The 13,609-nt window shown below is 48.7% G+C and overlaps 1 protein-coding gene across 3 annotated transcripts in view; it reads right to left on the bottom strand.

Annotated features, from left to right (window-relative positions):
* Nucleotides 1–13,609, bottom strand: part of PRICKLE2 (prickle planar cell polarity protein 2) — a 323,193-nt gene that overhangs the window by 44,310 nt on the left and 265,274 nt on the right. For all 3 annotated transcript variants that reach the window (XM_042979354.1, XM_042979353.1, XM_007084362.3), the window contains 3 exons: nt 11,746–11,883; nt 7,464–7,667; nt 4,194–4,380 (listed from right to left, as the gene is read on the bottom strand). In XM_042979354.1, the coding sequence (XP_042835288.1) occupies nt 4,194–4,380; nt 7,464–7,667; nt 11,746–11,883 (529 nt within the window). The remainder of the gene's footprint in view (nt 1–4,193; nt 4,381–7,463; nt 7,668–11,745; nt 11,884–13,609) is intronic.

Raw genomic sequence — 13,609 nt, forward strand, 5'->3', positions numbered from 1 at the left:
GATCGCTGTAACAGTTCAGTGGAAAAGAAAAAAGTAGATTTCAACACTCGGCAAGGAAACGCTTGGGTGTGGTTCGTCAAAGATATCCTCCATAAGCATGCACACCCTTTCCTTAATATCATCAGGGAAGGAAGAAACACATTTCCTCCCCATGCCAGGGCCGTCCCTGGTTTGCATAATCCTGTTACACCTGCCCTACAGGAACCTCCCAGAGCCCCAAGAGTTCTTCCTTCTCAGCATCTCCTCTGCCCCTTGCTGGTTCTAGGGCTTCATCCCCCTGTGGGACACCATCTTCTCACCACCCTTGGGCCATGAGCTTTGGGCAGGGCTAAAGCCACTCCTGGACCTAGCAATGGCCAGTAAAGAACTGTATCTCCTACCCCAGAGACTGCGGCAGAGGTGGGCACATGACTTGCACTAGTGCAATGCAAGAGTCACCTGGGACTGTTGCTAAGACAGTGATGTATGGAGGCTCTCTTTTGACAGCAGCTGCTAAGCTGGCAGAATGGAAGTCTGGACACGTTGGGGTCCCCCCTCCTGTGGGGTGAGCCTGTGGAGTATGCAGTCGCATGCAGTTACCGTGGGATGGAAGGGGGCCTTTGCAAGCCGCCTGCTTTCTGATTATAAAAATCTTCCCAGAAACATAGTAGTACTAATTTGGCTGATAGTCCTGAACCTAGACTTCCCAGGAATAACTTTGGGAGACTTGTCTAGAGAGGTGGTAAACAAGAAACCAGAGAACAAACTCTACCCAGAAGAAGAGAAAGGCAAGAACAAAGGGCAAAAGGCAAAGCAGCTGTCCCAGCCTCCCATGCTCTCTCCCACCTACCTTTATATCCCTGGAGTCCAGGGAGAGAGAGAGAGGCACAAGGCAATTCCTCTCCTATGAGCTCCGCCCCAAACTAAGGGGTCTCTGTTTATTTGGGAGTCTGGTCCTAGAGACTAAGAAGGGAGTTTTAGAGGGACAGGAGCAGCCACAAAGTCGGCTCTAAGGCCAAAGGGCCACTGTGGGAATCAACCTGGCCTTCCCAGGCAGGAGAAGCGGTGGGCGGGGCTAGAGACAGGACCCAGAGCTGCTGGGCTCAGCCACATTTTCTCCCCAGGCTCCTGGGAGGAAGCAGGGCGGGCAGTACAGGGAGGCAGAACTCTGGAGCAGTTCAGAGGGAGGCTTCAGGGAGTCAGAGGAAGGAAGGTTCGCATCCCATTCCAGCTGGCTGGAAAGATGCCGAAGCCCATCTACCGAGTTCCCGGCTGGCTCTGAGCTGTGTGACCCTGAGCGAGTGGCCTCAGTCCCCGCTGCAGTTAAAACCTCTGACTTCGCCCAGCTGCTATGAGTTAATATGCAGAGAGCGCTCACACCCGCGTCTGCTAGCTCCTCTCGCTCTTCTCCTCTTTTTATGTGGTCTTACTGCCCTTTGCCCTCCCCGCTCTGGGGGCCGCTGCCCGGACGCAGTCCACGAAAGAACGCCACGGCTGGCTGAGTCTGCCTTGCCCTCCCCTCCGGAGGCTGTGCTGGGATCCCGGCTGCCCTGAATCCCAAGCGGCCGCAGCCTTGCCCACTCCCTGTCGCAGGCACACAGGAAGCCCAGTTCCCGGATCTGTCCTCCACCAGCTGCCTCTCCGTGCTTCTGCAAGCAAGCGTGCTCAGATGTGGGCAGCAGGGGCCCCTTCTGGGGATGGGGCCTTGCAGAAAGGCTGGGCTGGGGTGGGGGGAGCAGAGGGGAGGCGGGTTACAAAGCGGCCCAGCAGGCAGCACAACGTGGTCCCTGATAAACATCCCTGATGTCAGAGGGTCCTCTGAACTGGTCCTGAACTCTAAACATCTGGAAGAGGGCTCTGCTCTTCCACATCTAAGCGCTCCTCTTTAATTCCCCCCTCTAAGCCCCCATAAGCCCTTCTCGGAGGGTGTGTGTGTCTACTGCCTGCTACAGGCTCGGTCTGTTTGTAGGACTGTTTACTCTGCTGTGCACAGGCAAAAGTACTGTTGCCCTAGCAACGGCTGCCTGATGCAGGGTCCACTCGGAGCGGCTGTATAAATATGGAATATTTGTGTAATATGGTCAGAGCAAAGCACCAGGAGACAGTGGTATGCATGATATACAGAGCACACCCTTCTGCTGTTGCAGGAAAATTAGGTTTCACAGAAAAGTAGATTTCGAAAAAAAAAAAAAATCAGGGACAGCATTTTAACGGCAGCAGTGAGAATACTATGGGCCTCAGAGGTCTCCTTTTCTGGTAAAACACTGATGCCTTTTTATGCATTTAAGAGGGAAGGAGAAGGGAATGCCAATCAACGTCTCAGATAGTTAGGAGAGAGAAAGAGAAGAGGACAGAGGGCCCTTCTGCGGGGGGTACAGACAGATTTTCTCTCTTCCAAGTTGCTGAGCAAAAATCCTAAGGGGCAGTTTCTGGAGAAGCTTTTGAACTTCAAAGGAAAGGGACAGAAGACACAGCAACACTAGTGAGGTGGGGGGGGGTATCATGGCTGCAGGTAAGCTGTTTATCTGTACACTCAGCACCTCTCCTCTGAGCAAGTGCCGACTGGCAGACCCAGAATCCACAGTGACAAATGCTGGGTTCAAAAGCTGCACCATTTTCCTCTGATGCACCCCACCCTGTCCGTCCTCACATGGCCAGCCACCTGTCCAAATCAAACTCCCATTTCCTAACTCTCAGCATAAAGGCAAGTCCGTTTCCCTGTTTTGATCTCGCGAGAAGTGACGGTTACTGGGTTCTTGGTTGAAGCACCAGGCCTTGAGGCGGTGAGGCCTTGAGGGGTTGGGGGAAGGTGGGTTTGCACGTCGCCAGGCCCCGGGAAGGGAAGAGTGCCGGATGATATGGCTGCATAGCAAGGTTGAACCCTGAGCCCGTTGGGGACTCCAGCTCAGAAAGGCCTCATGGAAGCAGGCCTGAGTCCGTGGGATGGATTGCCCAACAACAAAGGACCGCTGAGCACACAGTAGGTGCCTTGTCCACAAAGCTGTGATTTTTATCAGCTCACAGAGCTCTCCCAACTAGTAGCTAATTTTTCATTTAAAAATGCCACTTGAGATGAAGCACGGAGACAAAATCAAACTCTTTCCGTTTCTGATATAATCTTCTAAGTGGGGCAAAAGGGGCGCCCAGACCGATTATCTCCACGTCTGCTCACTATAGGTAAGGAGCTGGCAGGTTCTGAGCAGATTTCTGGGAACTGCACAAGCCACAGGAAGAGCAGGCTGCTAGTCTTACAGACATTCACCCACTGCCAACTCTTTCATTTTTCTTTTTAAAGGGTGGCTCATTCTCAAGGTGCCAGAACAGGCAAGTTGAACGAACAAGCCACAGATGCAGCGTGATCTGGAAGAGTGCTCAAGAGTTGAACAAACTGGTTATTTGCGAAGAGAAAATGATTTCCACCATCTCAGATCTGCCGCTTAGTTGGGAGAGTTTAGAGCTTATCAGCTCTTTCAGGTTCTCTTGCTTTCTTTGTATTTGGCTGGGTCAATTCTTGCTGATTTTTTTTTTTTTTTTTTTTTTTTTTAAAAGACGTGCTTGCCAGAAACCATTTGGTTTTCTTGACTGTCCCTTTCTACAAGAGGACTATTTTGGGTCCTCCCTCCATGGATCCTCAAGTTTTTCCAAGGAGGCTGTGGAAGACATCTGTTTTATCTTTTCCCTCTTGTTTTCCTTCCGGGACCACTCCCCCTCCCCTTGGTAGTGGGGCTGTACCTCACATAACCCCATCTCGGGGCTGGGCCTATGACTCAGGCAGACCAACTGAAACACCTATGCTCTTGTTTCCAGGGTGGAACACATGACCCGACCGGGGATGATAAGGTTCCTATCTGGAGGAGCTGATTCGGATGCGAAAACATACACGGCCCCACTCCTTTCGAGAATGCAAGTGCCGAGACCATGTAGAAGTGGGGAGTCCTCTTGGCCAGCATGCGAAGACAGCTTGCTTTTTCACCGCCGCCAAGAGAAGGCGAGCTGAGCTGAGACACAAAGGACCCAAAACCCCAGACTTTGTTTGAACCCTGAGCCACCCCTATCTGAAGCGAGCGCGCTCTTTGGCCTCTCTAGTAACGGAGCCAAGAGAGTCCCCTTTTCAGTGAAGCCAGGGTGGGTTGGCCACAGGGACTGTAACTACACCAGACACCGAGGAGATCCAGGGGCAGGAGGACCAAGCTGAGCACCCGGGGCCGCCTCACCTATGTGTTGAGCACAGGTGTCGCAATATTCCGCATACAGGGACTCGAAGCAGTGGCAACAGTAGGGCCTTCCCTCCTTCATGATGTAGCGCTGGCCGCCGAGCACTGTCTCGCACTCGAAGCAGCAAAAGTGTTTCATGTGCCAGTGCCGCCCCTCGGCTTCTGTGCATTCGTCTGCAAAGATGATCTAGAGATGGGGAAGCCAAATGATCAGTGGTTAAGACCCAGCTAAGAGAAGGCACTTTAAAGGACAGCAGCTGTGGGGGCCCCAAACCAGAAGCATGGGAAAGCAGGTCCTTCCCACAAATCGCTCAATAAAAAACCTGGACGTATATGCATATTCTAGATCTTTATCAGTCGGGATGAGCCTACAGCACCATGAAACACAGTTTCTGGTCTGGCCAGGTATGAACTTAACCACATTTAATATGAGAAATCATGTTCTACCCTGAAGAATATGAAGCAAGACCAGAAACTGATAGCTCATGGGCACTCCAGATAACACATAGATGTTTTATTTGGCGGATACACAATCTTTTTCAAAAACAGGAAATGTCACATTAATGCCTGAAATCCTGGGTTCTCTGTTGAAAACACAGCATTTAAGAAGAGGGATTGCTATTTCCAGGTGAGTGGTGAGTTCTCCAGCTCAGTCCTATTTTTCACCACTCACTGTTGTCTTAAAATGTGTCACCTTCACGGACAACACCTGCCTTGTCCTCAGAAGCACTTGTGTTTTGACCTCCAATATGCAATTTTTGAAATTTCAAAGCACAGATTTCAAAGCTTACTACAAACCACAGTAATCAAGACAGTGTGGTGCTGGTATAAAAATAGACATACAGATCAATAGAAGAGAAATAAAAGTTCGGAAATAAAGCCAAACATTTATGGCCAAGTGATTATCAACAAAGACACCAAGGACATTCAACGGGGAAAGAATAGTCTTTTCAAATGTGGCTGGGCCAGTTGGATAGCCACATGCAAAAGAATGAATCTGAGCCGTATACAAAAATTAATTCAAAAGGGATCAGAGACTTAATGAGCCAAATACGATAAAATGCTTAAAAGAAAACACAAGTGTAAATATTCATGACCTTGGACCCAGGTTTCTTAGCTGTGACACTGAGAGCGTAAGCAACAAAAGAAAAAAACAGATATATTGGACTTCATCAGAATTAACAACTTCTGTGCTTCAAAGGACATCCTCAAAAAAGTGAAAATATAACCAGAGAATGGGAGAAAATAGTTGCAAATCATGTATCTGGTAAGGAACTAGTATCCAGAATATATAAACAGCTCCACAATAAAAAGAAAAGCCACCCAATTAAAAAACAGGCAGAGGATTTGAATAGACATTTCAAAAAAAGGAGATACAAAAACAACGGATAAACATATGAAAAGATGCTCAACGTTATCACCCGTTAGGGATATACATATCCAAATCACAATGTGGTATTACTTCGTACACACTAAAATGAAAACAATGAAAAAGTAAGTGTTGAGGAAGACGTAGGGAAAGTGCAACACCATTCACTGACGGTGGGAATGTAAAACAGCATAGCTTCTCTGGACGAGAGTCTGGATTGCCTCAAAAAGTTAAACACAGAATTACGGTATGACCCAGCAATTCCGCTCCTGGGTATATGTTCAAGAAAACTGAAAAGATATGTGCACACAAACACCTGCATATGCATGTTCATACACTACTGATCATAATAGTCAAAAAGTGGAAAGAACTTAAATGTCCATCAATGGACAAAGGGCTCAACAAAATGGGACGTATACACATGACTATTATTCAGCCCTGGGAAGGAATAAAGCACCATTACATGCTACAACGTGGATTAACCCTGAAAACATGGCTCTCAACTAAAGAAGCCAGACACAAAAGATCCACTTATGTGGAATGTCCAGAATATATAAATGCACAGAGGCAGAGAATAGACCAGCAGATGCCAGGGCTGGGGGAAGGGCGGGGGCGGCCGCTAATAGATACAAAGTTTCTTTTTGGGTGATGAAAATGACCTAGGATTAGGCAGCAGTGACAGGTGTACAACTCTGTGAATATACCAAAACCCACCAAATTGGACACGTATAAAGGGTGAATGAACCCTATGATGTGTGAATGACATCTCAATAAACAAAAATTGCAAAACACTTAAATCATCATATTCCTTGGCCATTAGATAACCGCAAGTGTTAGGAGCACAAATCTCCAGAAGGAGAAGAAACTGAGGCAAAGTGGCGGCCTGGAATTACAGAGGTGGAACTGAACTGGGTTTCCCAAATACCTCTCTAGAGGGCCTCTTTAGAACATCACCATTATTAGCATTAGAATCCAAATTAGTTAAGGCTGGTCAACTTCCTCCTGGAGAAGGGAACCTCCCCTAGGCACCTGTAGTGGACTAGGGCTGAACAAGGGCAGGGCTGCTTACAGAGGCCCACATTGCTGTCTGCAAGGTCAGAACCAAAAATCCATTCTGTGTCGGAGGAAACCTCCATCCCAGAACTTTCCCCAAATTATTCCATAAAAGCGGTCAGGTTTAGAACATTCTCCTTTCTCCTCCAAACTTAAAAAAAAGAAAGAAAGAGAAAGAAAAACTTTTTACAGGAATATAGGCAATAGAAGCTCCAAACTTCTGAAGCCAAAGCACATCTCCTATTCTTGCGGCTTACAGATCATACTGCCATGTGCTCCCGGTGGGAGAAAACACCAGGCACGGGCTTTGTACTCCAGGGTGCTTTGTGACCTGGGGTAGCACATTCAAGTACCTCCCAGAGCGTGGGGCAGAGCTCTCCACAGGAAATATGCCTCCGCCTCCTGAATCCTCATCGGAGCTCTGCTCAATCATGGGAAAGCAAAATAGTGCCACCAAATGTCTCCCTTCTCAAACCAGTTTGTCCCACTGAAGCTTTAGGAATCGGAACTTCAGGGCCACACCATTACTGGTTAATCCTTCGGATTTGGGCTGAAATCTAACGCTGCACAATGCCTTTCTTTAACAGTTCAGAACTGACCCAGTAGCAGTGACTCCCCTCAGCTACAGAAGCTGCTTTCCTACCTGGATGCCCAGGGGATGGCCACTTTCAGGCATGCTAGCAACCAGGGATGGGGGTGGGGCTTGCTTCTTGCAAGGTTAATGGAAGAAGGTGGAGGGGTCTAGGGTCTTCTTCTGTGCGGGGCGGGGCGTTGGGGGTGGGATGTTGCCTAAGGCACAACTGAGGGGCGACAGGCAGGGCTTGAGCCCCCATGCGGCGTGCTCTGACCTCATCGCAGGCTGCGCAGCGCGGCTTCAGGCACTCAGCGTGGTGCCTGCCACAGTAGATCTTCCCATCCTGGTAAAAGTAGATCAAATCCACCAGCAGCTCGTTGCAGACGGTGCATATGAAGCACGGCGGGTGCCAGCAAACCCCGTGGCCGGCGCGCGATGCAAACACAGCGATGTCCCCGCCGTTAATCTGGCCTCCGCACTGTGAGGCAATCAGACACGTCAGTACAAACACCAGCCCCGTCTCTCAGGGCTGCACACAACGGTAAGAGACCACCACCACCTAGAGCGGGTTACCGTGCACTGATTTTCAACCCGGTGACTGTGCTCCGTGTGTCACATATGTGGCAGGGCGGTCTTTGCTCTCCCTCCCCTCCACTCCCTGCTCTCCTTCCCTGCAAGGAAGGCAAAGATGAAGTGACTGAGAAAATAAGGAGTCACAAGGTGGGAAAGGAGGATGAACTCTTTTAGCATAACGACCACACAGGAGGTCTACAAGCAGGAGGCCAAGTGACATGTGGTGAAGGTGTCCTTATCTTTGAGATGCTCCAAACTCTATGTGGAGGCACAGGGGAGTTTAATACCAGCAGGAACAGGCGGCAGGAGGTGGGGGGCTGAAGAGGGGGGCTGTAACATGGGAGAGGGGGTGGGTTCATAAAAGCATGCCCCCCTTTAACTATTTCTCCAAAGGCCTTTGAGGCAGGCTTTTAGCCTGTTTTCTCTAACTTCTTTTTGCCTTAGTCTTGACTGACAAGGCACCACTTTTTTTTTTTTATTATTTAAAAAAAATTTTTTTTAATGTTTTTATTTATTTTTGAGACAGAGAGAGACAGAGCATGAGCAGGGGAGGGGCAGAGAAAGAGGGAGACACAGAATCTGAAGCGGGCTCCAGGCTCTGAGCTATCAGCACAGAGCCTAACGCGGGCCTCGAACTCAAAGACTATGAGATCATGACTTGAGCCGAAGTTGGATGCTTAACCGACTGAGCCACCCAGGCGCCCCGACAAGGCACCACTTCTAAGGCCAGACTATGGAAAGGGCTTCTTGTCTCCCCTTCCCCTATCTTCTTACTCATGTTCCAAAGTTCCTTCCCTTACGCGGAAAGGAACGAGGCAACAACCCTGACAACCCACACGTGATGGCTGAGGTCGGGGCTTTGAAGCGGGAGTCAAGTGTGAGGAGGTAGGTCCAGGGAGAGGTTGTCTGCTGACGATGGCGATGGCCATGAGGTTCACACCCGAGGGTCTAGTTGGATGGCCCCACATGAGTGGCTGAGCTCCAGTCACAATGTCTAAAGAATAGAAAAGCTACTTCTAAACCTTTCCCACACCGTGGCCCTGGCCATCATATAGGTTGAAACGCTTCACAGAAAATGAAGTAAAGGTCTCGTGGAACAGTTTCTGGGAGCTCATTGGTGGAAGTGACTAGACCAAAGGAAGACGTTTTGTTACAAAAGGTACTGTCCGTGCTTTTCTAACATTAATAGACCTGGGATAAGCATAGTGATAAAAGATAAATTGAAGCACATTAAAATTTTTAAGAGTGTATTTGAGCACATATGATTTAAATTGGGTGCCTTAATCAAACTTAAAGTGGCTAAGAGGGCTCCGCCTACCTGGGACTAGGAGGGAGGTTCTCCAGAGAAGACAGGGATGCAAAGCAAGGAAATTATTTGATTGCCTGCAGCTTAAGTGGTTATTTATTTGAGAAAGCTAGTTATCTATTGATGATTGGTTGGTTTTAAGGGTCATCTTCTCAATACTAAGGCAATGTCTTTGGCTTAGGCTTTGGTTTGCTTAGGTAGGCTACAAAGGTATTAGAGACACCTCAGTGTAATGGCTTTGTTTAATTGCTTTAACAATACGGAATCTCACGTAATCATCACCTTAATTCCACCACGTAGGCATTTGTCATCTACAGTTTGCAGATGACAAATGGAGGAAAAACAACATGGTCAGGGTCATCTGGCAGGAACATGAGTCAATCTTGTCCTTCTGCCTCCATGCCCTTGTCACTATCTTACACTACTTTTGACACCCGCCCATGAAATGCCCAACCTTTCTTTCTCCTTAGAAGAGCCCAGCTGGGCTGGTTCCAGCAGGCTGATCTCAGAGCAGCAAAATTCTGGATCTGAGGACACTGAATCGCACATCTTATTTTTTTTTTTTTTAAGTTTTATTTATTTATTTTGAGAGAGAGAGAGAGTGAGGTGGGGATGGGCAGAGAGAAAGGGGGGAGAGAGGATCTAAAGCAGACTCTGCGCTGACAGCAGAGAGAGCCCAAAGCAGGGCTTGAACTCACAAACCATGGGCACACGACCTAAGCCAAAGTTGGACTCTTAACTGACTCAGCCACTCAGGTGCCCCTGAATCTCACATCTTAACCAGTGACCACCCCCATATCAAGGGGGAAGACTCCACTGCCAAGTCTCTGGTCCTGTGGCTCCCCTATTAAGTAAGGAGCTCCTATATTTCACCCACGTGAACCTTCTCACACCACCCCTCCAAAATCTCTAAAAAGGGCAGTCAAATGGCACCCACTCCCCTCAGGCAGTATCTTGCTTTCTCTTCACTGATCCAGCTCATGTATCTTCAGCACCTGAAAGGTTTCCTTAAGAGCTTGAGGAGGTAGAGGAGGCTTTTCAAAGAGCACCAGAGCCAAAGAGCAGTGCCGAAAGTGATGATCAGCACCAGAAGGCTCTATGGCCAAGAGGAGGGGCAGAGAGAACACAGGTGGGCTGCACGTCCACCTTTCTTTCTTTAAAACCCTCCACCACCATGCCCTGAGCACGCTACAGGAGATGAAGAGAACACACGAACCCAGACTCTTCAACTCAGTGAGGTCCCAGGGAGCATTCAGGGGGACTGCATGCACGTTGCTGAAGAACCCTCAAACCCAAGGAGATGACCATTCACCACCCCCTTTAAACGGTCCTGGGATGAACCCATGGTCCAAATTCCTTTTTCTAAAGGGCTCATTTTAAAATAGAAATCCATGGGGTGTCTGGGTAGCTCAGTCAGTTAAGCGTCCGACTTCAGCTCAGGTCATGATCTCACGGTTCATGAGTTCGAGCCCTGTGTCGGGCTCTGGGCTGACAGCTCAGAGCCTGGAGCCTGCTTCAGATTGTGTCTCCCTTTCTCTCTGCTCTCCCCTGCTCACGCTCTCTCTCCCTCAAAAATAAAATAAACGTTAAAAATAAATTAAAAAAATAAAATAGAAATCCATCAGGTCTTTCCTTTGCTTAAATCCTTCAAATGACTCCCCATCTCCTTCCAATGGCTTATACCACTGGCCCTCCATGAACTCACTTCATCTGCTACCTCTCTCCCTTTGCTCCCTCTGCCACGCCACAATGGCCAACTCTGCTGTTCCTTGAGCACAACAGAAATGCTCCTGCCAAGGGGCACCTGGGTGGCTCAGTTGTTTGAGCGTTTGGCGACTCTTGGTTTCGGCTGAGGTCACGATCTCGCAGTTTCGTGAGCTTAAGCCCTGTGTTGGGCTCTGTGCTGATGGCATGAAGCCTGCTTGGGATCCTCGGTCTCCCTCATTCTCTCTGCCCCTCCCCCACTCGTGCTGTCTCTCTCTCTCAAAATACATAAACATTAAAAAAAAAAAAAAAAAAAAAAAAAAAAAGAGGGGCGCCTGGATAGCTCAGTCGGTTAAACGTCCGACTTCAGCTCAGGTCACGATCTCGCGGTCCGTGAGTTCGAGCCCCGCGTCGGGCTCTGGGCTGATGGCTCGCTCACAGCCTGGAGCCTGCTTCCAATTCTGGATCTCCCTCTCTCTCTGCCCCTCCCCTGTTCATGCTCTGTCTCTCTCTGTCTCAAAAATAAATAAAGGTTAAAAAAAAAAATTTAAAAAAAAAAGAAAAAAAAAGAAATGCCTCAAAGCCTGTGAGATGCCTGTTCCCTCCACCCACTGAGATCTGCAGGACCCCCTCCTGCAGTTCCTGGGAACCTCTGCTCAGAAACCGCCTTCTAAGAGGCGACTTGAGCAGCCACTTTCCTGAAAATCACAACCTCCTCAGACTCGCAGTGTTTGGAGGCTCCTTTCCCGCTGTGTTTTTTCTTCTTTATTTTATTGTTTGACTTCTTCCCCTAGAACCGAACCCCACACAAGGGCAAAATCAAGCTCTCAAGTCTTTTGTTTGCTGCTGTATCCCTGAGAGCTAGACCTGCGCATGACGCACAGTAGGCACTCAATAAAAGAACTGTTGAACAAACAAACATGTGCAAGGAGGTCAGAGCAATCCCTCCTCCCTCCCTGGAATCCAGGCTCACCTGCTCACAAATAGCTCCTGTCATCGTGACTGGGAAGGGTCTGACATTCCCTCGGCCCAAGTTTTCCCGTTTCCTCTGGTTGCTGAAGAGCTTTAGCTCCCTCTTCTCTTCCTCATCCAGGGAGTTGCAATATCGAACCTGAACAGACACAGAGAGCAGCAGAGTGGATGTCGCCCTTGCTCCATGGGATTTCTGAAGCCCATGCCCCGGAGTTTTTTTCGGTAAACACGCTCCCATTTCTTTGTACTGCTCTGGTCTGCACGGTCCCACCAGCAGGCTCGGGGCTGTTTAAAGGGAGTCTCTACCTAAGATGGCGGACAGCCAACACAGCTTACGAGAGGCGCCAAACTCCGGAGCCACGTCATAAGCAGGCTAAAGGTTCTGGAACTGTTCCTCATCCTTACCGCCCTGCTCTAAGCCACACTAAGGTTCACATCATGCGGGACAGCTCTGGTGCCGGTCAAAATCGTGGACGTTTTTTGGGGTGCCTGGGTGGCTCAGTCGGTTAAGCGTCCGACTTCAGCTCAGGTCATGATCTCGCGGTCCGTGAGTTCGAGCCCCGCATCAGGGTCTGGGCTGATGGCTCAGAGCCTGGAGCCTGCTTCCGATTCTGTGTCTCCCTCTCTCTCTGCCCCTCCCCCGTTCATGCTCTGTCTCTCTCTGTCTCAAAAATAAATAAACGTTAAAAAAAAAAAATTTAAAAAAAAATCGGGGACGTTTTCCTTCTTTAAAAATGAGGTGGCTCTTCAAATGAATGGCAGGGTCCAGATATGTTCACCTCCACGTGCCCACGTGAGTGATCCTTGACACCAATGGACGGCTCCATGCTAGCAAGCCAGAGCAGCTGTCAACTTCTGTTCTCCCATCTTATTTTGCCAAAACGGACAACCAAAGCCTTGAGGCTAAGGAGTTGGACCAGAGGTATGGTTGCTGCTTCATGGAAGTCCCTGCATGTTTATCCGTGTACAGGAGGGAAAAGGGCTGCCCACTGGGCTATGGCTAACACATCAACTTGCATAAGATATTTTCCTTCTCATTAAATACAAAAACTCAGAGAAGTAAGCAAGGGACACTCAGAGACACTCAAATCCGGCACTCCCCAGGCTCTCCCCTTACGAACTCACACAATGGGAATTCTGCCGTAGTCCTGAACTATTATTTACTTAATGCTGGTTTTAAAACGGACTCGCTTTTTAAAAACTTGAATACATTTAAAAAATTACAGTATATTATGACTATAAATCGCAAGTCCCTATCACCTACCAAAATCAGATGGCAACCATAAAACTAAACAGCGTAAGAATGAAACCGTGTTGCCGGATTCTAGCCACTTCTGCTTGTGGGAGACCCTAAAGCAGAGATTCTTAACGTGTAACCACGTTACAAGTGGTTACTTGGTTACTCACAAGTAAAGACTGGCACGAGTTGGAGAGGTGTGAGGAAACGGATAGTCCAGAATGAAATTCCCCAGTGCTTATTCAACCGCTCGATCACGAGGAGTGGCGCACACTTTAAGTGGGAGGGATTCTCTCCTTACTTGGTTCACTTTTCGTTCACTGCCATGTCTGTGTGTCACCTAAAGTTGTGTGTCTGCCACACTTTGGGCAACATGGATCTAATCCCGCCTCCCTGTCTGACTCTTGAGAAATGTGAACGTCAAGAAAGGTAGGTGAGATGCTCAGATGGTATGTGATACAAGTGTTAGAGGGGAAACTTCTGAACCAGGACAGTCGCATCCCAATTGGAAAACCAGTGCCTCTGTATGTATCTCAACTGTTTCATCAGGGCATATGACAGAATGGTCAAACGTTGATTTGAGAACCACTCTTTGTCCTCCAAAGGGCCATGTCAAATGGGTGAAATC

The sequence above is a fragment of the Panthera tigris genome, chromosome A2 (genome assembly GCF_018350195.1).
Source record: "Panthera tigris isolate Pti1 chromosome A2, P.tigris_Pti1_mat1.1, whole genome shotgun sequence".
In the NCBI taxonomy this organism is placed as follows: Eukaryota; Metazoa; Chordata; class Mammalia; order Carnivora; family Felidae; genus Panthera; species Panthera tigris.